General features: G+C 41.7%; 1 protein-coding gene across 3 annotated transcripts in view; it reads left to right on the top strand.

Moving 5' to 3' along the window:
* The window catches only part of GABRG3 (gamma-aminobutyric acid type A receptor subunit gamma3), a 286,521-nt gene that overhangs the window by 150,454 nt on the left and 108,586 nt on the right, over nt 1–27,481 (top strand). For all 3 annotated transcript variants that reach the window (XM_083437966.1, XM_083437965.1, XM_083437967.1), the window contains 2 exons: nt 19,839–20,062; nt 23,693–23,775. In XM_083437966.1, coding sequence (XP_083294092.1) covers nt 19,839–20,062; nt 23,693–23,775 — 307 coding nt within the window. The remainder of the gene's footprint in view (nt 1–19,838; nt 20,063–23,692; nt 23,776–27,481) is intronic.

The raw sequence follows: 27,481 nt of genomic DNA, 5'->3' as shown, positions 1-27,481 counted from the left end.
ATGTTAAAATCGAAGCGTAATATCATCCAGGATGCACACACAGGAAAAATGCATGTGTTCGAATTTTGCACTAAACAGGAATCCTAAAAGGTCCAGACTTGGTGCTCAAATTGTAAAACTAAGAATAATTGCAAATGACTATCCATACACATTTTGAAATCAAGTGTTCCAATCAGTTTTAGGGTAGAATTCTGACAAAAGCAGAAAGGAGAATGGACTAGGTCTCCACTTTTTCATCCCATGTCTGAAACGGAAATCAATCTAGCGAATATGATTGGTTGTTATTGCTTTCAGTCTGCAAGAAATATGCAATTGATTACCTTTTATTTTCCCATTTGCATTGTACCAGTTATGGAGTCCTAAAATTGGAAGTTGGAAGGGACCAGGAGCGTCATCTAGTCCAAACCCCTGCAATGCAGGGCTATTTCACATTACAAGTGTCATTGTATCCCTGCCAATGATTTTAATTGTTTACAGTAGTCTTTTAAGGATATTAACAATTTATTCCAGTCTTTTAAAAATACTTGATCTTCCTGGTTTCTGATATTTCCCGTCAGTCTCGCCATCTCTGCATCCTCCATTAACTTAGTCTGCCATTCTTCTCTGGTCGGCACTTCTCCTTCCTTCCATCTCTGGGCTAGAAGCATTCTCGCTGCTGTCGTTGCGTACATGAAAAGTCTTTTGTCTTCTTTTGGTATCTCTTCACCTATTATACCGAACAGAAAAGCTTCTGGTTTTGAAACAAAAGTTTTCTTAAACATTTTCTTTAACTCATTATATATCATTTCCCAGAAACCTTTTGTGTTGTTGTTTAGTCGTTTAGTTGTGTCCAACTCTTTGTGACCCCATGGACCAGAGCACGCCAGGCCCTCCTGTCTTCCGCTGCCTCCCGCAGTTTGGTCAAACTCATGCTGGTATCTTCGAGAACACTATCCAACCATCTTGTCCTCTGTCGTCCCCTTCTGTCGTTTCCCAACATCAGGGTCTTTTCCAGGGAGTCTTCTCTTCTCATGAGGTGGCCAAAGTATTGGAGTCTCAGCTTCACGATCTGTCCTTCCAGTGAGCACTCAGGGCTGATTTCCTTCAGAATGGATAGGTTTGATCTTCTTGCAGTTCATGGGACTCTCAAGGGTCTCCTCCAGCACCATAATTCAAAAGCATCGATTCTTTGGTGATCGGCCTTCTTTATGATCCAGCTTTCACTTCCATACATCACTACTGGGAAAACCATAGCTTTAACTATACGGACCTTTGTTGGCAAGGTGATGTCTCTGCTTTTTAAGATGCTGTCGTTTACCACTCCGCATATGGTAGAAGGTACCCTCTTTCCCTTTACATTTCCAACACAGATTTGAACTAGCTCTATACATTTTCGCAATTTTACTCAGTGTTAGATACCAATGGTACATCATTTCCGGGAGGGATTAATATTCATCCCCATCAGAGCACTGGGCTCTGTTGACCCCAGTGCTGGGCAGCATTCAAAGAATGCAAGCATCAGTGCAACAATTTCTGCTTGTGTAATGGGACTTTCTCCTCTCTCCTTCCCCCATGTTCAGCCAATGGCCTTCACAAAACTTCTCCAGAAGGTTAGGGGAAATGCCTAGAACATATTATGGGGCATGAGTGGGGTGGTGCAGGGGAGAATGTTCCATTGCACAAGCAGAAATTCTGGTGATAATGTAACACTCCTATAGTACTACATTGGATACAGCCTTGAATCTACTTTCTTTATCTTTCCTGCTGCTGCCACCCAAATTAGTATGGTCTTGGAGGCTCAGAAAAATTGCCTTGTGGGGGGGGGGGGATCAGGCTCCTGAACTGGGGCTTCGCCACTCCTGATATTCAATCACACGCAGCCTGGCACCAAATGAGTTTTTCCTTTTTCTATCCAGTTCATTTTCCATACCCATTTTCTTTCGGGTTCTTTTTTGTTGAGTCCCACCCCCCAATCTTCCATTTTAAAGGAGTGCTTCCACTGAACCCATTGATGTCGACCCATTTGTCATAAAGACTGCTATCTTTACTTTGGTCTCAGCAACGAATCCACGAAGAGCACTGCCAATTATCTATAAAAGTCGGTTATCCTTAAGTGGGAATATCTTTCTGAGGGCAGGCTGGAAGCTGGAAGTAGGTAATTGCCTTGAAAATTGCATCGCATACGAGAAGGGATGTATGCTGCATTGTGAGAGGTAGGCCAATGCTTCTCATTATGACTTGGTATGTAAAATCATGTGCAGCAAAGAGGAGAGCCCATTTTAAAAAAGAATTTCCTCTTTCCCTATACTGTATATCCCTTTTGTTCCTAAATCTAAAAAAAAGTCCATAGGGGCATACTAGTTTTACTGTTAAATGACAATACTTTTCTGCCAAGTTCAAACATCAACTTGTTCTTCAGTTACAGTCAAGTGTCTCAGAAATCCATGCCTATTATAGATATATAATGTCAGGGATAGTTCTCCAAATTTTTAATGTGTTTTTTTTTATTAAAAAAAATCTGTTAATTTGTTCCTGCTTCTTGCCCTGCTTCTACAGTGGTACCTCAGGTTACATACTCTTTAGGTTACATATGCTTCAGGTTACAGACTCTGCTAACCCAGAAATAGTGCTTCAGGTTAAGAACTTTGCTTCAGGATGAGAACAGAAATCGTGCTGCGATGGCACGGCGGCAGCAGGAGGCCCCATTAGCTAAAGTGGTGCTTCAGGTTAAGAACAGTTTCAGGTTAAGAACAGACCTCCAGAATGAATTAAGTACTTAACCCGAGGTAGCACTGTATAAATCTAGGGTCAAACACGTGGTTTGCTTTGCAGAACGTTCCAGGCCGATATGTTAATAACAGTACAAACAAAACTTATGGAATATGCAGAACTGGCAAAACTAACAGATAAAGGACAACAAGGAGTTTAAAAGAGAATGGGAACCATTTATAACATATATGGAGGCAACATAAAGAAATGGACTCATTGGCAGGGTTTGAGTAAACAATCACAACTGTATACAACAAAAAAGAAGATTATATGTATTGGGAAAATTTGGGGAAAACAATACGCAGGGTGAACAATATGGAAATAAAACAAAATGAGAGTATGAGGGAAGTCCAGAGGAGGAGGGTGGAAATATGAAAAATTGTTAATGAGCTATCGTTAGAAGAAGTATACTGAAGAACTCAGGAAAAATGAGAGAAAATAAAGATTTGCCGATCCAACATCAAATTGGCTATGAGAAATGCTTTGGACTAGTTTTCCAACCTCTTAATTTTTTTTTGCTCTTTTGCTCTTAAGTAGATTCGAGCATTAAAAATTTTATTTGGTTTCTGAGTACTCCTTGCCATATATTATATATGCAAATATCTATCTATCTTTTTTAATGCCTGAGGCAAGTAATTGTAAAATGCATGCTGTGATCCTTAGGTGCTTTTTGGAATAGGTCTGCAGAGACGTGTGTAAGAACCATCTGCCATCTAACTTTCAAAATCGGACATTCTGTCCTATACCAATATGTGCATTTTCGTCTACAAGATAAAGATATGAATTCAAAAAGCCCATATGACTCAGAAGCCCATTATTTATTCCTGTTTCTCCACTACCCTTTACAACCTTGACTAATATGAAACATAATTGCACGCCAATTATTCTGGCTCCCTTGATGTCGTAACTTATTTCTGCAATCTATTTTTTTTAAAAAAACTGTGATCAAATCTTAGGAAATGTAGTTCTTTTTTAAAAACCCTCCCACATTTCAATTATTTCCTGTACTAAATGGTGCAATTTGGTGTAAATGTAAACATTGATAAGCAAGACGGGATTTGTAAAGGATGTTTCTCTGGGCTTGTTGTCTTGGTGATTTAGTGCCCCAAACAACAAACCTCAGCTTTTCCAAAGAGTAGTTTTTTCCAAAGTTCTGGGCTTTCTTCTTTTTGGAGTTCTTAGGAAAGGGGAAGTTGTGGCCCAGAAATGATGGAGCTTATAGTTCAAAGGACCAAGCTGGTGGCATCTGAGCTACTGTGCTGCTGAGCTACTGCCTTATGAAATGCCTTTGAAAGTGAGGACATGAGGGATAAGTGTTTTGGCGTAGTAGGTGAAAGTCAACTTGATTCAATCTGTCTGTGGCACTAAATGAGCTGAATGTGAATTTTACTTGATAACATCACAGTATATAGGAGGGACGTAATTTCCCACCCAACTCAAGGCTCGCCAATCGGACTTAATCTTTTAGACATGATGGCAGAGCACTACCCAAGTCTCTTTTTTGGAATTCCTGCCTCCGAAAAGCATATAAAAATGGAAAGAAAAGAGTGCATGCTGATTATGAAGTCAGTTCCATTGTTTCAGTTACTGAAATAGAGTTGGCTCCCAATCAGTCCCATTCATTCAATAAATTGTTCTGAGGAACAATTATGCATTATTACAGTGAGTGTCTGGTTATGCCATTCAGGAAAGAGTCTAGCATGGTTCAGATTTCCCCTGCATATCAAGTGAAGATTCTCATAGTATAGTTGTGTATTCTGAAAAGAGTTGGAGTTTGGAGCCAAAGTATGTGATTGATAATTCTGTTTTCTTGTCTCATTTTTTATTTTTCTGGACCAGTATTGCTAGCTAAATCCTTCGGGGATAATGCTATATAAACTTTATTAATGGCTCTGATGCACAGAGCACTCACTACGCATGCTGAAATGTTGAATGCAATTTGTCCCACCCAACATTTCCCTGCCTATATGGAACTTTTCTAATGCTTTGGAGACAAAATGTGCTTAGATGGTTTTCAGATAGGTATTACAAATGAAATTTCATATGCTGTACACTACAGTGGCTGTATAACACCAACAAGCCTTCTTTCTACCATTTTTCAGAGAGGAACATTAATCCCAAGCCCCCTTATTTAAGGTTGAGCTGGGTGGGAAGAACAGTGGTGAGATCCCAACTTGTGGAGCCCAAAGGAAAGACCCAAAATAGGGTATTCTGAGGGTGGGTTAGGGGCTAGTTTGGGATCCCAATCCAGCATCACAGCCATTCACAGCTGACATTGGGCCCAGTTTGGTCCTGATAGTCTTTTGGCAGGCATAATATCCCAAGTTTTCTTCCAAATTCATATTCAGTGAAGATGGACTATTTCCTTATTGGTAATCCACTTCTGAGGGCTGCAAATCTTCCAGAACAGTGTGATGGGCACTGTGGAGGACTGCAGCAGGAAGGGAGAGTCACTTGTGTGAGTGAGTGCAATTCTGCTCACACAACTACACTGTTGGATCAAAGGCAGAACTTCATGGAGGTTGAACTAGGAGTGGCTTGTGAGGAAGGAGAGCATCATGCACCTGGACTCCTGGCAGGACTTTTGCTGCCACTTACCAGAAGGAAGAGTAGGAAGGGAGAGGCGATGGGAATGTTGAACATGAAACCAATCCAGTGCTCTCACAAGGGTACCCATACAATGCTAACCTCCCCACCACTTCAACAACACCCTTACCTTCAGCAAGCAGCAGTGAAATTGCTGCTGGCAGGCCAGTTATGTGCTACCACCCCTCCCTGGCAGTCACTCTAATAATAATAATAATAATAACTTATTTGTACCCCACCCTTCCCAGTTCAGAAAACCAGGCTCAGGGCGGCTAACAACAAATTTAAAGCACTTAATTGATGCAACAAAAAACAGCATAAAATACAGTATAAAACATGAATAACAATAAATTCAGAATTCAAAAATCAATTTAGGTGTGAAATCCACCCAATAAACATTATATGATCACCAAGGCTAGCTGGCTAAATTAGTCCTATTTAGGCCAGCGAGGAGACCAGGGGAGAATTAGCTGTGGGATCCCAGAGCGGGTAATCTTCATAAAAAGGGGATTATACAATAATCTAGTATATGCTAAATATTATCAAGGTTCCAACCCCCAACCCCCATGGAGAGAAATCACCTATCTGCCCAACTTATCCACTTCTACAGAGTATCACAAAAACAAGGAAATCAAAGCAATCTTGGTTGCTTCAATTGAAGAAAGAGAATAAAGAGACTCTGTTTTCAATAGTTTCTATAGAGACAGAAAGCTCATAGATTCCTTGTTGTAGCTATAAATAGCTTGAGAGTACGGCACAGAAATGGAGTTCAGCTGTAGCTTCTACCTTTGGGTAAAATAGGTTATACTCTTGAGGAGGGAAGGACAAAATTATATGCTACATTATTATTGTCACTAATAATAAATAAGATGCACTCTTACAAAGGGGCAAATATTCTATGAAGACTTGATTTATTAATCAATGCATGGCTTTCTGTAGTTGCTACTAATAGATCTTAGTAGCAGCTATAATATGCCATAATATGTGCATTATAATGCAAATTGTCTGTGCTCATATTGCAGGTTTAACCCGTGAAGCTCATATAGAAATAAGTACCCTGAACACTGATAAATAATTTCATGTAACATTTCACCTCATGCTGCAATTTAAGTTCTATGTGAATCTACCCTATTTCGATTTCATATAAAATGTACAGCCTATAATATGCCAACACAACTTCATTGAGACGTGTTTTCTTTGCAAATGTGGATGTCAGGCAACTTTAATGAAGAGCTCTTGCAACTGGCTTAGGGGTTGAGAAAATGCCATGGCTTCACATTAGCATCGGTAAAGCAAACAATAAAACTGATTGGATACCAGGAGATCCATCATGCTGAGCCTCCGGAAATTTCAGATGAGCAAGCAGTTCTTCACAGAGTACTCAGCTCACAGCATTTATCAGACCTTTGTTGTACTGTTTTTTGCCTTTTTTAATTCGTTTTGTTTGCTTGTATTCAAGATTTTCATATCCTGCCCTTCCTCCAGCCTCATATCTTGCCATTTCTTAGGGTAGTTATGGCCATGCCTTCCTCAGGATTGGAGTACCGAAGGGCTGCTAAGTAAGAACTCAGAGCCCACCCAACTGGCCATCCACCAGGAATGCATCACAAATACTATGGATGTGTAATGACAACAGTATTTGCCTTGTGCCAGCATCTGGAATGTTTGGAAGCAGTCCATTCTGTTTAGAATCCACTCTGCCTTGTTCCAATTCATTTTGTTATTCAGTTCCAGATGTGATCGGTTAAACCTGAAGCTTTCCCATTGAGTATAAAGGGGAATTTTAAAATGGCTATAACTTTCCCCCCTTATTTACATAAGGAGATGGAATTTGCATAAAGAGAGAACAACATAGTTTTTTAGTTGTTTGTTAGGAAAAAGGATAGTTGAGAAAGAGGCAGGCCACCCTAACAGTCTATCTCTACTATTTATGCCTTGCACTCACAGCCAAAACTCAGAGAAGAATGACAACCCATTTGAAAACTCTGCTTATTCTTTCCTCCCAGATCCATGTGATTGGTGCACACTGGAATGTTGTTGGGTTTTTTTTTTTTTTACTGTGATTAAAAGTTAGACCTGCCTGTAAAATGAAAGGTTCACTACTCCCTCCCCTCTCGTCTTCACTCCTCCCATCTCAAGCTCTGGGTGTTGCCCCAGTCATCTGGGTTTTGTTTCTCAAAAACCCAAAAGGGATTAAAACCAACCATACACTCAACGTTTTGAGAAAAAGTGAGGGAACAGAGCTTCTCAGGTTAGGGACATCTCTATCTGCCTCAACATACCTTGTTAACCACATATACAGCCCAACAAGACAACAACAAGAATCCCCCAGCAGCATACAAATCAATCTGGCTAACCCAGGCTTCCTCAAACTCGGCCCTCCAGATGTTTTGAGACTACAATTCCCATCATCTCTGTACAAACAGAATAGATGCACATCCCTAACAAATACCCACTTTAAAATAACAGTCAAGTGTGAAATCACACGGAACTCACTTTTCTGTTGAAATAAGCAATACAGTATTTTATCACTGATACATATGTATTTGTGAATAACATAAAGCATTTGCACGTTAATTATTTTATATTTTTCAATGATCTTCCCAGCAGTTGCATGTTTGCCTTTGCTGGAAATCTAGATAGAATAAGTGCTGTGTTTGCTAATGCTCCAATGAACCATTTCAGCCGGAAAGTAATGCTGACAATAAAATGAATGGTAAAAATAATAATTTCACAGAACCATAATCTTACTGATAAAGTGTCACACATTTTGCACTTCATCAAGGAACTAAATTCTGGGCAGTGTTTTGTTTAAAATGTTACTTCATCTGGACTTCCAAATGAGCAATCCTTGCTGCTGTTCCAGTTCATTTGCATGTCATTTGTTCCATATATTGATTGTTTTCCTATTAGAATATTAAAATATAACAACAATATGCTACACCACAGTGTCCATATGTTTACAATTCCAATATGGCTAAAAGGAATCTATTTCGATTCAAAACTAGTCTTTCTTCAGAAGTCCTTTTTGGCACTGGGCTGTCAGCAGCCACACGGCCAGAAAAAGAAGAAGCAGGGAATATTGTTGCTGCCAGGACAAAGTCTCAGAACCTGGGAGGGCTTGTAGGAGCAAATACAGTATTTCACATAACTTGAACCTAACCCACAGAGGGCTTTATAAGTCATAACCAGCACTTTGAATTATGCCCAGAAGCAGACGGATGGCCAAGTGGAATTGTTACAACAAGGGAGTTGTATGCTCCCTAAAACCAGCCCCAGTCAACAATCTGGCTGCAGCAATCTGAGCCACCTGAATCTCTAAGCACTTTTCAAAGGCAGACCCATGTAAAGCATGTTACAGTAATCCAAACAGGGTGTAACTAAGGTACATGTCACTGTGGCCAAACCAGACATCTCAAGGAACGGGCACTAGCTGGTACACTAGCTTTAACAGTGCAAATGCACACCTGGCCATGCTCAGGCATCCGTGCTCAGGGATGAGTGCAGGAGCACACCCAAACTGTGAACCTATGTCTCCAGCAGGAGTGTTACCCCATCCATCACAGGCAAAATCCCAATTCCCTTTTCTGCCTTCTGACTGACCAAGAGCACCTCTGTCTTGTCTTATTTGTAACTTGCAGTTGGCCTATGGATAGTAGAGGAAATGCCGTACTAACAACAACTGCATGGCAATAAGCATCGGTATATGTTAAAGAGACCAGTGTTCCTGACTATTGGGTGATGCAATGCATGGCTTTGAAGTTTTAAGAGATGCTGATGGAAGAACCATAATGGAAGAGAGCATCTGTGCCAATTCAATTATTGAAATAGGATTCACATGGGAGATGATCTTGGTGAATTGCACTCCAACAAACACTTTCAGGATGTTTATTAGTTTTCAAGCAACCATAAAGCTTAAACCAGATGAAGGTACTAAACCGTCAGATTGTGAACAGTTCTCATAAAACTATTGCATAGACTCATTTGGGGAAATGTGTCAACCTTCAAGCATAAATGGATATTTGCATGGTGTAGCTGTCATGACCAGGTTTCAGTTGCTTAAATTAGTGAACTGAAACACCCCCCCCCCCCAAAAAAAAAAAGTCTTTGGGTGCCTCTGGAATCGCTGTCTTCATTTTCAGGTTGGGCTGAGGCATCCAACCCCCCCCCCAAAAAAAAAAAAAAAACAACAACACTGTTGTGGTGGACTGGGTTTGGATGGGTCAGAAATTTCCCTCCACCCAGCCCTGCCTAATTCTGCAAGCATAAGAGCTCTGCTTTCAGTGGAGAAGTATCAATAGGAAGAAACACCCCAATGTGCCCATCAAATGGGGGAATGGTAGAATCTACTGCTGGTGGCAGTGACCACAAAAGCCATGAAATGGGTGGGGGCAGGGCCTGGATGGCATAGGACCTGCTGCCACCACAACACATTTTCTCTGCCCATCCTCTGTTTTGGCTGGCACAAACTCTGGTTGCACTGCTCCATCAGGTCTTGCCACTGCCAGCCAATGACATACGATGCCATGGTCTCCACCCCACCCTGATGCAGAATATAGCAATTGTCGTTTGAAGTGTGCTATCGGACTCCTAATGTAGATACCCATATTTCAAATCTTCGCCACAGAAAGTAAATGAGCGCTGTAACTAAGTATCCTCATTCTCCAAATTTGTTTCTTATTACAGACAAATAGCTACATAAATAGAACGTGAAGGGTGCATGAATAAACAATCAAGTAAGAAAATGGCAAAGTTAAGACTGGGCGCACACCATTAACTCAGATCTCTGGTGGATATATGGTTGCACTTTTAAATCCTGACTGCTAATTCCGAAAGAATATGTCAAGTAATTCAATCTATCATCGCTGCTCTCGAAATGCAGACGCAAGTAGCTGTAATTTCCCTCCCACACGTTCCCTTGATGGCCTCAGCCTAGTGGCAAGGAGTTCAGTATAATAGTGCACTTTAATAACGCAATGTGCAATGGTACAGTTCTTTCTCACCAAGGACGAATGTGGAATGGCTGAGCCAGCTTTATGTACCAGTTAGCCGGTGGATCTGATAACCCTGACATCGATACCCACAAAAGACAAAAAGTATTGCAGCTTGCAATTCAAACCTGCAGCTACTTGATAAGGGGCATGAACAACCAACACAATTCAGATAAACAGAAGCGATAAAATCAGACAATTTTTGCCTGTAATGGAAATGCTGAAGCCAAACTGATTAGAAATCGTTATCATAAGATGAATACTTGTATATAAAGCCAATCAAATATTAGGTGGAGAAACAATCAAGCGGACGGCAGAACAGAATCATTAAACAGCACTTTGAAACCAGGCACCTGGCTCTTTGTAATTCCAGAGATAAACACTGTTACTACTGTGTAGAACATTAAAAAAAGAAGTCTAGACCATAAAGAAATGCAACTTTCCCCTTTCTTTCAGTGTTCTAATATCTCACGATGTCTTTGTGGATCTGAACTTCATTTTTTAGAGACTGATATACATCAGAATGCTCAAACCATTTCATTTAGATTTTCAGTCCATTTTTGCCCACCCCTTTAAAAAGTGCAGAAGAGGTACTACTACATTTAAAACAAACACACCGAGCAAATGTGGATTAGAACCAGGTGCATGTACACTGCCAGATTTCTACTAGAACTCCTGCCAGATAGTCCCCTGAAACAGGAAGGTCTAAAGGTAAAGAGGAGTCATATTGCTGATAGAAAGGAGAATATGGTTGATTCTGGAGTGGTGTGCAAACTATATTACCTGTCCACCTGGGCATAAAAAGTTGGGCAAGGTGACTTTTCAAAGGCAGCATCCTCTAGTCCAGGGTGGGTACCACATGGTCCACCATATGTTGTTGGACCAACTCACATCAGTCCTTGCCAGGAAGGTTGGTCCAGGATGATGGGAATCATAACAACACCTTGAAGGCTACAGGTTCCCAGCCCTCTCATACCCAAACTAGATATGATGTTACACAATTGAGTGCAATTAACATGCAATTGTTGTTGTTTTATATCCAAATAGCACTGGAAGCAACAGCAAGACCCCGCATGACCCATACACTCCCAAAGCTGGAATTATTTATTTTTCAATTTCAGAATAAATGGATACAACATACAGCAGGCAGAAAGGAGCTTTCAGCAATGTGTAACAGGGTGAGAAGGAGAAGGCAGTGATCCTTACTGGAAGGCAATGTGGTATAGTGACTAGAATGTTGGACTACGATCTAGGAGACCAGCGTTCAAATTCCCATTCAGCCATGAAGTTTCTCTCTGTCAAAAACACCCCACGGGGTTATTAGGAGGATACAATGAGGAAAGTTAAGGCCATGTAATCTCACCCCAGAGCTCCCTGGGGGATTAGTAAGAAATGAATGCTCTAAATAAGTTTTAGGGGGTGCTACAATCACACAGATCCCTGTTTGTTGTTGTTGTTGTTGTCTGTAAAGCATCGGAAGGTGCGAGTTTTATAGATTGTGCTTCTGATAATTTTGAAAACCACTGGTTTGAAATGCTATCCGGAAGGACTCAAAAGGATCCACAGGGCAAAGACAAGATGAATGCACTCAGTCAGTGAGATGGGGTAACCGGCTGGAAAATAAGAAGATGTAATGTGAATCAAACAATAGTTTTGGGCTTTCTTATGTACAGAATAAAGCCTGCATGAAATGGATTACCAATGAAGTCACAGCAAGTGCAACTGAGAATGAATTTTAAAGCAGTCGAAAGAGTGTCTTTACGAATACAAATGATGGCTTGTGACGATTGTCTGTGAGAAACAACAAGGAAGAGCAAGGCTGCATATGAAAAAGATGCACCATTTAGCGGAGGAAAAAGTCTGCCATAGCCAGCAATTTGTCATGCCAGAAACTCTTGGCAGCTCTTGTCTAAAGAGATGGGGGCAACTTGTTTCAGCTAAGGGCTGCGTTTCCTTCTAGGCCACACCCCATCTTCCCAAGACACAACCCTCACTTTTCCCCGAGTGAGTGAGTGAGGTTAGTTAGTAAGTTAGTTTGTTAGTATGCCATCCTTCATCTGAAGATCACAGAGCGGGGACTTCCAGGGGAGGAACACAGCAGGCTAAATACCTTCTGTCAACAGCTCATTGACAGAGATAATTATATGGTTATTAAAGATAGCCAAGTCATTATTCTTGCATGTCAGATTTGCTCAAGGAAAAAAGAGTGTACAAGGGATCAACCTCTGATGCTCTGTAAAAGCCGCTTTCTATGTTCAGGAGATTGAGAAACTTGGGCTCCTAGAAACTTCGATTGGGAGTGAGTGATTTAGAGTGGAGGAAATAAAATTGTGCCCCCAAACCACGCATTAGCCCTCAAGGCATAAGGGCAGCAGGCCTTCATTTCTCTAACTATCTTTATGACACCTCACCTTGTGGGAAAGGAACATGGATTAATAAGGAAAGCTGTGAAGACCCTAAGGTGAAGACGGGAGATGAAAGTTCTTAAAATGGAGTTGAGCTGTTAATAAGACCAAGAACACCCAATATGGCAAATACATCCTTGGACACTCCATTGACTGTTGGCATCTTAATATTGGAGGAACAAATAAAAGAGATCAGAGCTGGGATTGATGAAATGGTGAATGAAAATGGACCACAGAAGGATAAAATGGAAAGTGGATTTAAAGAAGACACAGCGGCTTTGGAGAACGTTATTGATAAAGGATTGCCAGTACAGGAGAGTGAAATGGTAGTGCTGGAGGCAGCAGATGATGAAATGGAGAAGTCCTTCACAACCGGTGTCTACAGCAATGAAACAACCAAATGGCAGAGCTGTGATATTGGAGGACTAGGATGAAGCCATGGATGGAGAGGTGAAGATACATACTGAGCTGGCTGTCATGGGCCAGGAGTCAGCTTCACCTGCTGAGCAGCAGCCTGGAGCAGAAGGCGAAGTGACTCCACCTGCTGCTGATCAGCCTTCTTGCTCCTGATGAGAACCAGCTGGCTCTAGCTTTCCCAGCCTCAAGTCAGTTGCTGGAAACAACATTTGTTATTACTGCTCAGACCTTACTGCTTCTTGCTTCTTGTGACCTTGGACCCTTGGCTTTCTTGACTCCTGGATCATCTGACTACATGAACTGAGATACTCCTGACCTTAGAACTGGACCTTGTATACGGACTCTGCCTCCAGGCAAGTACCTCCCTGAGACTTGGGTGGTTGGCTGGCTTCCCCCTCCACAGAGCTCTGCTGTTACTGGCAGCACAGGACTACAACACGGACAGAGTGAGAGTTGAGAGAGAAAGGACTCTGTGTACAATCTGGATTAAATTCAGAGGAAAAAGCTACCAAGGTTTTCTTGGGAAAAGAGTGGAAGGAGCATAAATGGAAGAGATGGTTTTTTTAAAAAAAGATGGAAAACCACATCAAATGCAACAAGAAATAGGACTGGAAGATATGGTACTGGATGTGAATTAATGAATACACAATAAATAACTACAGAATATTATTTTAACATATGACCACATTGGAGACACCCTTATGTGAACAAAGACAAAAAGATTTATTAGTCTTTAATATGGAGACAAGGTTGCTGAAGCTACTGGAGGCAAAGTTGTTAGGTATGGTTAGAGAAAAATATTGTTGATATTTATTAATAACTAGAGAACTCCTTATGGGCTTTGTGTGTGGAAAGGAAAATTAATGTATTTGAATGGCATGGATGTGCAAAAAGCAAATATTCAGCTCATAGTGAACTAATAGTTCTGTAGCTGATAGTGAGCTAAATGAACATCTGTACACAATCCTATATGTGCATGATCAAGAGTAAGATACATTTAGTTTAACAAGGCTTCCTCTCAAGCAAGTGAACATGGGACTGTAGATATAGTGGATTTGAGCTGAATTTGAGCCTCTACTGTTCACAATTTTAAAATTTTTTGGTCGTTTTAAAAATCAGATTCTTATGCAGATAACACTTGCTTGTATGGCTTTCATCAAACTGCTTTTGTAAGGAGATGTTGCCCATCTGTGATGAGACACTAAATTCAAGTCTCTGAAAGGCGCAGAGATGATTTTGCAATGTATTAGTATATTTCCAGTTCTCATTTGGGACAACAGGTGCTTGGCTTTAATCACTGGCTTTGATTTGATTGTTTTTCATCCTGATAATTCGGTTGGTTGGCTTGCAAGGTGGTATGTTATCATCTTGATAGAAGATTGCACCAACCTCCCACTCTAATCCTTCACTACCACCACTAACAGTATTTGGAGCTGTTTCTGTTTGGACTGTACATTGATGCTGCATGCTAATCCTCAAATCAAAGACATCAGAGGACAAATGGCTTAAAAAAAATTAATGTGATAGGAGAAAAATATTCCCCAAATAATTAGCCCAATGAGCAGCCTACTGGCCCAACACCAATTATTGCTCCACAGGCATCTATATCCTCAAGCAGAGGCGCCTGAGTGTGACACTAGTACGGTGCATGAGGTCAGATTCCTATAGCTAGCAAAGTTCAAGGGTGACCACCAGATGCAAAAGAGAACAGGGCCCCTGCTCCCTTAACAGGTGCAGGGGTGAGATTTTTCCATTTACTGAAACTTCATTTTCTCAGGATCTGTTTGAAACCCAGGACTCTTGTTGTCCTTTGAATCTGTTCAACCTGCAGAGATTGTCAAAAGCAACCTGTTAGTTGAATTTTCAGGCTGTGTACCCGCTATCCCATTTGTCACACAACAATGCAGTTTTTTCTCATTCCAAAAGAGTTCACGCTCATCTTCAACATGCTGCTTTCAGTCTAGATTGATTGGTAGCTCAGTTGGTTAAGAGCGTGATGCTGATAACGCCATGGTTGCAGGTTTGATCCAGCTGCATATTTCTGCATTGCAGGGAGTTGAACTAGATGATGCTCAGAGTCCTGTCAAAATCTATGATACTGTGACTTCTAGATCTTGCCTTCTATAGGGGTGGGTGTGGTCACTTGGGACACATTTGAAAACTCCCCTTGATCAGGTTAGGTAAAGGGACCCCTGACCATTAGGTCCAGTCATGGCCGACTCTGGGGTTGCAGTGCTCATCTCGCTTTATTGGCCGAGGGAGCCGGTGTACAGCTTCCGGGTCATGTGGCCAGCATGACTAAGCCGCTTCTGGCGAACCAGAGCAGCGCACGGAAATGCCGTTTACCTTCCTGCCAGAGTGGTACCTATTTATCTACTTGCACTTTGACGTGCTTTTGAACTGCTAGGTTGGCAGGAGCAGGGACTGAGCAACGGGAGCTCACCCCGTTGCGGGGATTCGAACCGCTGACCTTCTGATCGGCAAGTCCTAGGCTCTGTGGTTTAACCCACAGCGCCTTTTCCCCCCTTCACATACCCCAGGTGAAAGAATAAGGAAGTGGTAATTGTGATCTTGACATACTGTATGCCTACTCACAACATCATTGGGCAGTTGCACCTGCATCAATTTTCATTGGTTTTTAAATAGACACCCCACAGCCTAATGCAGAATTAATCTCCAATGAGCTGTTAGGGACAATTTTTTTTGCCATGGATCTTCATTGGGTGTGGACTATGAAAAAACAAGTACTCAGTCTCCATTGATTCTGGAATTAAATGTTGCGTGTACATAGCTGCAGTCTAACCTTTTTAGAACCATCTAGTCATTTTAGAATTGCAAAGATTTTAATAGCGGGCCACTGAACTTCACCTCTCTATGTATTGCATTACCTAATCTCAGAAGCTTGGTACAAGTTACATTCAATATGAAGCATAGATAAAATGCTGTTAAATCATTGCATTAAATATGGATCCCATTTGGCAAGTCTCCCAGGGATGGGAATTTCATTGCTGAAAGGCAGCCAGAGGGGACACCTTTCTGTGAGTCCTTGCTGTGGAGAGTTAGTGCAGAGGCAGCATTTCGAAGGGAAGCCCTCTTGGCTGATCTTTAAAATGTGACTAAGAACCTACCATCAGAACTGGTGGTGAGTTTCCAGGAGAAATAACAGAGTGCATGTGTGAGGTCTGGGCTAACAGAGTGCTGTCAATTAGACCAACCTGAGCGAGGTTTCCTAAATCAGAGTTGGGGATAGGGTCAGAAATCCAAGTAGGGTTACTTGGCTACGTGAGCACTTTTGCTCAAATGAATTGCAAGAGTGAAAAGCATAGTGGGCAAACTTCACCTTGATTAGACGCCCCCGTTCCTTCAGCCTTGAGCTTTACTTGTGCTATCCCTTCCCTTCAACAAAGGGAAAAGTGAAACCTCACCTTGAAGGGAGAGTGAGTGGCAGGTGTCAGAAGGCCTCCTTGGTGGTAAATGATGCTCTGAACATCTTTGGGAGTTTCTCCTCAGGCAATATTCTTAGCGAAGGCAGGGGAAATTCAGTTAAATTGCTCAGAGGTAACCCTCATTATTTCTTCTGCTAAGGTATGGGACCACCTTCTGTTGCCATGAGGAATGGGTGGATGCTAGACTTATCTTCAAAAGTTACCCATTATCTCACTAGTGATTATGTTTCTTAAATAATAATAATAATAATAAATAGAGTTCTGAGAGAGCTTTCATGTAGTGCCAGGAACTGCCATTTGAAGAGGTGTGTTGCCTCGTATTTAAAGTTGCCCCTGAGATCTGTCAGAGCAACAGAGAGCATTTTGAAGCATTAATATGGAATAATGGTCTCTGACAGCCATAATAGACTCCATGCTGCAGCCACAAATACTGAGCCAAAGTACGTTCCTTCCCTTACGAGGGCAAAAGGAAAACACTTTAATTACAAAATACAACTGAAACACGAAGACGTTCTTAGAGTTGATTTTTTGATTTTCTCAAGAGGTTTGACTAATGGGTAAATCTGGACAATTTCTGACTGCTGATTAAATTTACATTTACCTTCGGTGTTTGTATTTGATTAGAGCTGGAGGGCTGCAAGACACGAGGCCATAATGGGTAGAGTTAGAATCAATTCAAGCAGTTGCACCATTAGTACAAAGTTACTTAATTGTGAATTCAGAGCTGGCAAGCAGCCAATTTTAAGCTGCACCAGTGTTTTCTTCTGACTTTCCACAGGTGTACCAGCATCCTCTGTGGTGGATTTGGCAGAGAGGCACTTCCACCGCATCCAAACACCTTCTAGCCAATCAGTCTGCAGATTAGGATTGCACTCTTAAAACCACCAGGGTTCTCTTATTCTCAGCAATCACTTGGAGTATTTTAATTGGGATAAGCTATGATGTTGGTTGGGACGCGGGTAGTGCTGTGGGTTAAACCACAGAGCCTAGGACTTGCCGATCAGAAGGTCGGCGGTTCGAATCCCTGTGACGGGGTGAGCTCCCATTGCTCAGTCCCTGCTCCTGCCAACCTAGCAGTTCGAAAGCACATCAAAGTTCAAGTAGATAAATAGGTACCTCTCTGGCGGGAAGGTAAACGGTGTCTCCGTGTGCTGCTCTGGTTCGCCAGAAGCGGCTTAGTCATTCTGGCCACATGACCCGGAAGCTGTACGCCAGTTCCCTTGGCCAATAAAGCGAGATGAGCGCTGCAACTCCAGAGTCGGTCACGACTGGACCTAATGGTCGGGTCCCTTTACCTTTACCTATGATGTTGGTAATAGCTATTTATTGAACCTAATCTAGATTATCTGAATATTGAGCATTCATCCTGATTTGTTCACAGAAAGTTTGCCTGGAAGTTATGTGGCATTGACCCATCCACTGACCAATTCTAATTTGTTTGAAAGAAGAATATGCTTTCCTCTTTATCTATCCATCACTTTCCTTATGGTTCTGTTTTGCTTTGCTTTCTGAAGCAGGTTTGTTGCACAAGAGCACCAGGTGCCCTTTAATTGCACAACCTGAGTTTGCTCTTCCAGTCTTACTGAACAATTGTGTGCAAAATATCCTTGTATTTTTAGTGTAAATTATATTGATCCAGTAGTTAGAGAACCATGTTGCAAGTCTCATGATTGATTTGGAGCAAAATGGGCTTAAAACAGGCATAAAATGTATACTAGAGACAAGCAGTAATTTTGAAACTAGCCTCATGCATCGGTGTTTTTACAGATTCCAACTAACTGCGGCACTGGTACAGGCTAACTGGCCAATCCACTGTGTGATAAATTTGCACAAGACACACTTCTAGGAGATTCCAATGTCATGTACAGAGATTGTCATCAGTGGCAAGGACCAGATTCTTCAGTATGGAGAAAGAACAGTGGCAGTATTGTAAAGAGGAACCTGTTGTAATATGTTTCTATAGCAACTGAGGAAACTGTTGCTGTGATAGAAGGGGGGGGGAGTTACTATGACAACAGATGGTAACTTTTGTAATTTGAGGAAGTTGGAGAGAACATTGCTATTACCTCTAATGTCAGCCAGGTAATTAGTGATGGGAAGGAGCATTTCTATGTGTTTTATTGCCAACTGTATTTTTTAGGAATAAAGAAATTATTAAGTTTGCATAATCTTTTTCCCCATGAATTATACTCCTTAGTTTGCTTCCAAGGGGTTCTGTGTTTTATAATGTGTTTGTGTGCATGCATACATGCAAAAAAGGCAGATGTTCAAGACAACAAATTAAAATGTTTCTTAAATATTTTGCCCTACGTAGCAGCGTTTCTTGAACAGAGGAGTCATGAGGATTGTACTGTGCACAGATAGGTGCTTTGGCAGTTTTAGAATCAGGAGAAATAATCCAGTAAACTGGTCTTCTCCCCAAAGCACCACTTCAACAAAAGGAGTTTGTACAGCAGGGACATTGAGTGAACTCTTGTAAACATATCTTAACATGTTTTCAAATAATGGTTCCCACAGCAGGGGCATCACCAGAAAGCATTATAACCAGTGCTTTTTTTCCCTGGGGGGACGCAGGGGTATGCACTCCCCTAAACATTTTGTGAATCTTTGTACTTTTGTCCATTTAGTGTATTTATTTTCCCCAATTTGAACTATAAAATGGTGATTTTCTTGAGTCAAAATGAGAGTACCCCTAAACATTTTTTTAAAAGAAAAAAAGCACTGATTATAACTACAAATGGAATACATGATCTATTGGTACAATCCAGCTGCCATGGTTCCTTTTGGGAATACTAAGGAACAAGGCAATCTTCAGAACGGAACAGTTACAGTGATATAATACTTATATGGCGGCCACTGGAAGTGGGTATTTGTATGTGTAATGCAAATTGTGGTCTCCCCTCTCCAGAATACCATCACAGTCCTCTTATTTAAGTATTTAACAAAATTTATATACTGCAGAATCAAGCCTACCCTCAATTGGGAAAGTAGAGAGAGGTTGTGAGGCAACTTCTGCTTTCAGACAAAACCAGTTTGCACTCAGCCTTTCAGCATTTTTTTTGCAGATTATTGTTATCTATTGATAAAGCTGTGGTACAAGTTAACCCAAGTATATTACCTCTTTATTTTGGGAAGGGGAGCGCAGAAATAAGGGATTGTTTTAAGTGAAATGTTAATATATTTACAAACTGGTGGCCTGTTTCTTTCAATTGTAAATAATTAGTTCTAATCTGCTTTCATTGCAGGAATACCAAATTGATATTTTTTTTGCTCAGACATGGACTGACAGCCGTCTTCGTTTTAACAGCACCATGAAAAGAAGTCTCACCCTGAACAGCAATATGGTTGGGTTAATATGGATCCCAGATACGATCTTCAGGAATTCTAAAACTGCAGAAGCTCATTGGATTACTACACCTAATCAGCTCCTGAGAATATGGAATGATGGGAAGATCCTGTATACTCTAAGGTAGGAAGTTAATGTTTCTCCCTTTCACATCATTTAAACTTTGCGCATTGAGGTCCCCAAGACACTCCAAATAAAAACACAATGACACTTAATTTTTGTTTTTGGCATAATTTTGGCCACAATTTTATTAAAATTACAGCAATGTGAGTGGTTGCTTAGGCATTGGTAGCGACTAACTGACCCTGCACGGGGACAGCTCTGACATTCACACCCCCCACAAAGTCAGAAAGGGTAAGTCACCTGGGGAGAGAGACGGGATTGGGAACCATGCCTCACCTCTCCCCAGAATGCTCCCAGGGGCTCTTATGGGGCCCTAGCCCCTTGCCAGGGGGTTTTGGAGAAAAGCATGGTGAGCCCCTGGGTTCCTTTAATGTAAAACCCTTGCAGCAGCAGCAGCATTTTGGAGGGGCAGGCACAGCCAAATCCATACCCCTCCACCAACCAATTCCCAAACCAATGCCTAACCGCAACCTTACAAGTTGTGACGATTTGCTACGCATTAGGCAAAAACCAAATGGCACCAGCCAATCAGCCAAATGGACAAAATTCCTACCGGGCCCCTGCCCCAAAAGCAGACGACCCCATGACAGACATAGCAAGGTCAAGCAAACAGCCTAACATTAGGGAGGGAGGGCGGGTGATCCATAGCACGCAGCGAAAAGAGGAAGTTTGTCGCTGCGTGCAATGTATTTAACAAATAGGGCTGTCAATCAATAAATGGCAACATATAAATTTCCCCAGAACAGCCCGCCCCTGCTTAAAAGATGGCCAAACTCTTTTGCCTAGCAACAGTGAGGTGTCTCGTCAGCCCCCACCGCAACACGTGCTCTCCACAAGGGAGAACACGCTTTATAAAATAATGTCTGGAGGCAGGCAGACTTTGGCTTAAATTTGGCATCCTCCCCAAGATCTTGACCTAGATCTGGAATGAGTTAAACTCTTCGGGCAACCTGCTCCTCTACAAATGCATTAAGTTGATCTGATGACCCACATAATGGGTTGTGCTGGTGCACACAGCAGCATCTTTGTGGTCAGATATGACAAGGTTTGCCATCCTTCATATAAACTGCAGTCCCAAAACTGAACCAAAACCAAACTCACAAATGTTAGCCTTTAATGCTTTGACCAACCAGTTGCCAACGTTTGTAGGGTATTGACATTATTATTGATTTTATTTGTTAAATGTGTTTACCGCCCTATACCCACAGGTCTCAGGGTGGTTTGCTACATGAAAACACAATATAAAAACACAAAATACATAATAAACATGGAAACAAGAACAACCCAGTAACCCCCCTCTGACCTTGAATATTTGCGAGTTGCTTCAGTAGAGGGGGTATTACTGGGCACATAGATACATGTGCAGATTGATGTGCACACACAGATATGGATATGGGTAATAAAGTTGTGCATATCATATAGCTTGGTAGAAGCTGAAATGCCTTTATGATGCAGCATAGATGATCCTTGTGGTCCATCCATGTCTGGCTCCTTCATTTCCTTCTCTAGCATGTGGTGCTATCATGTAGCTTCTAAAGACCCAACCCCCATTCACTATCATTAGATATTGTTTTAAAAAATGGTCTGTATCTTATCTGTGGTGGCATCCCCACATGCAGAAGAACTTCCTCCCAGGTGATATCAGGTTTGTCCCCAGAGCATAAATATTTAAATGAAGACTAAATGCTTTTTTTTGTTCATCCGGGCATTTGGATCATAGCTGGAATTGACTTGCAGGAGGGGCATTATTTGTTATAGATGCTGCTCATTTTGTTTTGATTTTAACTATGGTTTTTATTGTTGTATTTTTGTTTTATTTAGTCAGTATCTTCTGTTTGGGCCTTTCTATGGCGCATTCTTGACTGAATTCACTATTCCCTCCTTGGTTGATAGCCTACATATTATATCCTAGCTCAGGGGTAGGGGGGAATCTTGGTTATGGGGCCTGATTACAGCCCTCCAGACCTTTCTATCTGGCCCTCAGGAATCTCCCTAGGCCCACACCCCACTTCAGTCCGCATCTCTCTCTGGCCCTACTTGACTGCTAGAATCAGTCCCTCCACACCCAACTATCTCCAAATCCTCCTAGCTGGAATCAGTCACTGAACTAGGGTAATAGCTCTTGCTTGTCTGAGTGGAAGATGGGAAGGGGTGTGTGAGCAGAAACCACTGACTTTTGCATAGCTGGAATGGAGCCTTGTTCTACAAAGATACGGTACATCCATTGTATTGCACTGTTTTTGTCTGGCCCTGCCCATGGCATGAAGCTCCCAGAAGGTTCCTCATAAGGGATTTTGTGTCCCTCAGACTGAAGCAGGCTGGTGGAGCATGTGGTCAGCGGACTAGGGGGGACTAGGTTACCTAAATGTTCCTGGTAAATTAGAGTATTAAAGTCTGGTGCCTCCTTCCCAAAACTTCTGCCTGGCTTAAGGAGGGAGGCGTGATGCTCATGCACACAACATCAGCCCTCGCCCCCAAATCTCCCTCACAAGCTGAAGCCTCTGGCCCTAACTTTTGCCCTACGAAAAAATTCACTGCACACCACTGCCTCACTCTTGTAGATCTTCTCAAGACTGGCTTCACATCTCCCTGCTGGATAGTATCAATAATATTGCTTCGATTACTTCCTTGAATCTGGAGCATTTTCTCATTGTATTAAGTTATATTTCATTATTTGTAAGCTGCTTTCAGTGCCAAGTGATAGAAATGGTCATAAGGTTTAGAAGCTACAAAACCAACCAACCAATCAAATGAACATAGTCAGGGACCTTAGGAATGCCAAGCTTTACTTTTTCCTATTAAGCTCATGTGTCCTTTTTCTGATAGGGTGAAAAATTATATAATTGAGATGTATCATAGCTTCCTTGAAAAGGTCACTTTCTGGTTCTCTCCCCCAAGTGAGCTTCTAAGGTACTATCAGCTTCTCAACTGAGTTCATAAACTCTCAAATGCTGTTGCAAAATTTGAAGTGAAATTGCACAGCAATTTACTGTAGATATTAACAAATAAACTGTGTCCCAATTCACCCATTGCCAGCTGCAGAGGCAACTCTCACAAGGAGAAAGAATGGTGCCCCACCACAACACCTCTCACAAAGTGCCTGGTTCACTGCTCCTCTTTAGCAGGCTGACATTGTCCTTCTAACATAGAAGGTGGGAGTTGACCAGCTCCCTGGTTTGTTTAAATAGTTGTGTCACAGCTTGGACTGACCCTGGTCCTGGAAGCTAATATAAACTCCTTCAGCCAGCTCCTGAGGATGGGGCCTAAAGGCATGGACCAAAGGGAAAGATTGTCTCCTCTGGTCAATGTCTCGGTTCTCTCTATGTGTCAAACTATTGTCACACTTTTCTGAGAAGAATGTGCCGTACATTTTCTTTGAGGTCATGCTACCTATCAGTTCCTTCCACCGTCCAAGTTTCTTTTGCTCCCACTGGTAACACATGAACCAGAACTATATTACTGCAAACTGCATAGATCAGCAAATACATACAACTAAACCTACACCAACATCAACTTTAAATAAGCATTTTAAAGAATTTCACCGTTGAGCATTGGAAATGCCACCAGATATTGTCTTGTTTTAACTTGTCATCATACGGAGACAGTAATAGCTCCCTGGTTTCCCTCCAGGCTTACTATCAACGCTGAATGTCAGCTGCAGCTACACAACTTCCCAATGGATAAACATTCATGCCCACTGATATTCTCCAGCTGTAAGTAATAGTTTTGGTGCATATCTTCTAAAAGCAAAACTTTGAATATACATGTATTTGCTTCTCATTTTGATAGATGGTTCAGATTCATTACAATGGCGCTGTGTGTGTTTCCCAATCTTTGTTTGTGACGGGGGGTTTTCCAACCTGCAGCATTGTGGCAAAAGACAAGAATTGTTGCATTGTGTTAAGTTGTGGCCCCAGTGACTACTGAACCATGAACTGATTATGGGTATCTAAGTGTATATGAATATATATAATAAAACACAAATCCCCCTTCCTAAAATGTGGGTTGTGGTGACGTGTACTGTGATTCCCATTCATATTCGGATGCATTAAAAGTTTGTGATAACTTACACAGAAGCAATACCAGTTCATAAGTCAAAGTTCTAGAGCATCATTACTTGAAGAATATTATACTTTCACCGTTCAGGGGGTTTGCCAGTTGAAGCTGAATGGTACAACTTTTTGTACTTTTAAGTGCATATATGAACATGTGTGTGTGCAAATGTGTTAATCTTGTCATTGTTGATAAGAACCTACCAACAGGAACACACGTGAGACAAGGAACAGCACCTTTTAATTAACATGTCAGATCAGCTCCAGGATAATACAAGTATTATCCAAATCTGCTTAACAGTGCTTCAGATGTTTGTGTGACAATTTGTTTATCCTATCTCTTTCTCATGTGAGAGATTTGCCTGGGTAAGATGCATGAAAAATAATTGCAGGAAGATCATTTGCAACGTGACAGTATTTTTTTTCAAGCTGTAATGCAGTGTTCAACATTCCTTAGCACCCCCATCTTGTTTCAATATGCTTTGTGCAAAGGAGCTTGTCTAACGGATTGCAGAAGTCCATGTATCTCTAACTTGGAGTATCATATGAGTTATTTCAAGCTATCCAGGTGCTCTGGTACACATTGGTCCTCTGCTGAACCACATTGTTGCCAGGGACTCATGCGGAACCACCATGTGCAATGCGGCTTACTTGGCTTGGTTTTTGTTTGCATTTATGTATATCTTGGGATGCTTCTCCCAAGACGTTTCCATTGATACTTCCATTGCACTCCCAACTGGGTATCAACATGGGCCTGATTCCATGACAGGTTCTTCAACCCAGCTCCTTCACGCTCTTATGCATCTCCCATTCATTTCAATGGGGCTTGTGGAGATGAACTTCCTAGAGGATTGTGCCCATTATGTGCGGTCGGCGAATGCAAGTACCAGAATCTCTACCAACATTCAGTTTTGTGGTTTTCAAAGTTCATGTGAAGAACCAGTATGAAAATGTAAAATCCTTGAAGCAGGCAGCCGTGAAAAGCCTGCTATTCTAGCTCACCATGGGATATAACAGACCGTGTCCTGAGCCAGGAGAAGCAGCTAGAGTGGTGGTATAGCTCTGGTCTTGTAGACATCTAATGAAGCTAAGTGTTGGAAGATTCAGGATAGATAAAAGAAAGCAGTTCTTCATGCAGCTCATAGTTAAAACTATGAAACCTGATTGCATGGGAGGCAGTGATGGTCACCAAGGCAGATAGCTTCATAAGATTAGACAGATCCATGGAGGAGAAGACTATTGATGGCTCTTAGCCATGATGGGTATGCTTTGCCTTCATGGTTGGAGGCATCAATGCTTCTGAATACCAGTTGCTGAAAACCACTGGAGGGGAGAATGTTCTTATGCTAAAATCCTGCTGGTTGGTTGGTTTCCTAGTGGCATCTGGTTGACCACCATGGGGGGGGGGTGTTGGACTCGAAGGGCCCTCTTCCTATGTTATTATATCCCCTGACTACAGCTGGTTTCTTCTTCTTCTTGAAGGGCTCCTCTATCTCTCTCTTGACCACCCCACAAAACCAAGAACATTCAGTGCTCAGTTCAAGACTGCTGTGAAACTATCAGCAGAAACTCCAAAGACTATTTGTAACTGAGCAGCTGACCTGACAGAAACCTCACACTAGCGGGCTAAATATTTCCAGACTGAAAATTATATTCAGCTAAGTATTTAAATGATGGTAATTGGCTGCCAACCATCGCTTTAGTGAAAACAGGAGGAAAATCAAAGGTAACTCGGGTATTTTATGTCTCTGCCACATATACAAAAGGCAAGAGAAAAGGAGAGAGACTGTGTGTTCTTATTAAAAGTACATGGGCATACAAAGAATGGTACCTCTGTGTATTATAAAAGCATCACAATACAAAGCGCATTCAGAAAGCCCTCTGAATGGCAATTTTCTTTTTGCATAATGAGAGCTCCCCAAAGCTATGGAGAAGGTTGACACGGGGTCTCAAGTCTCCAGTAAACAGCATCTGAAGTCTCTAGTAAACAGCTCTGAAGAGGAGGGGGAGCCTATCAATGTTTTATTTGTGCCACAAACTTTTCCTGTACGACAGGAATAGCCAACGTTGTGCCCTCCAGATGTTGTTGGATTACCACTCCTGGCCCTTGACTGCACTTGCTAGTGCTGATGGAAACTGTAGTCCTAAACAGGTCACCAGGTAATTCTGCATCTATCTTTCAAGCTTTCCAGTAGAAAACAATAGATTGATTTACTGTGGTTTAGCACACAGTTCATGAAAGGACTCTGTAACAGTGCAATATTGAGACTGGCTGTGGTTGTAAACTTCTACTGGGCTGTTGTCGATTTATAAACTATCAGTGTGCACCTTACAGAGTGAGCAAATGCAAACTTGGTATTCCATACGGAAGTATTTTGAGAGTGCAATAAAATGCAGTCTAATGTATAATAGCTGCATTTGTGCTATGCAACCTCAAACTGCCACCCTCAGGCTGCAGCCTTACACACACTTTACCTGGGAGTAAATACTACTGACAGCTTTAGGGAGCTCTCCCAAGCATGCAGATGATTTAACTGTCAGAATGATTTCACAATATGCTTCCTCCTTATGTTTCTGTGATTTTTCTTTGAAAAAGCAACCTAACAACAAGGGATCGTCTCATGTTGGTGTCTCATCTGTTTAAACACTATTTTATCATTACTAACCTCATTTTATTTCAATAAGTTCAGCATATTAATTGCACATTTAACAGAACCCTTTTATCTGTTTTTAGCACAATCTCTTTTAAAAAAAATCTCACCAGGTGTTCCCTCCATCTTGTGTCTGGTAATAGACAAAGGAGTTTGAAAGTCCTATTGTGCCATGTATTCCTTCCTAAATCTTCCATTCCTCCTTTGATTCTTTGTGTCCTTTATTTATCAGGGTACATTGCCTTTCGAATGCTCTCCCCAGGGAAACTTGCCTGATGCCCACACTACAATTTTTCTCAGCTCTAGGAAAATACTTTTCTTTTATCTCCCAGGCTTTTTAGCAGTTTTGGATCCATAGGAATGATGTTACTCATTACAAGCAGAGTGGAAAACAGAAATACCGGCCAGTTGTGGTTCTTGCTTCCTTGTTTTTATCTATGGGCCAGAACTGACTCACACATTTTATTCCTCTCTCTGCCTTTCTCATTCAACTGGGTCTACTCCCCTGAGCAATGTATCGTGTGAACTGGGAACTCAGTTGCAGCAAATCCTGTGATCAAGGAAACAACGAAACGTCCCTGAAGTCACATTTGCCACAATGAATGAGTTCCCAGATCGCTCGTGTTCCACTGCTCCTGTAAGCAGACTTGCACGAGTGGAGAGAGAATAAGTACCAGAAAGCATTTTATGAATTGCCTCTTCAGCTTACATTTAAG

Source organism: Podarcis tiliguerta, assembly GCF_965153285.1.
Source record: "Podarcis tiliguerta genome assembly, chromosome: 4".
Classification (NCBI taxonomy): domain Eukaryota; kingdom Metazoa; phylum Chordata; class Lepidosauria; order Squamata; family Lacertidae; genus Podarcis; species Podarcis tiliguerta.
Note: the sequence above shows the minus strand (reverse complement) of the source record. Positions and strands in the feature narration are given on the sequence as shown.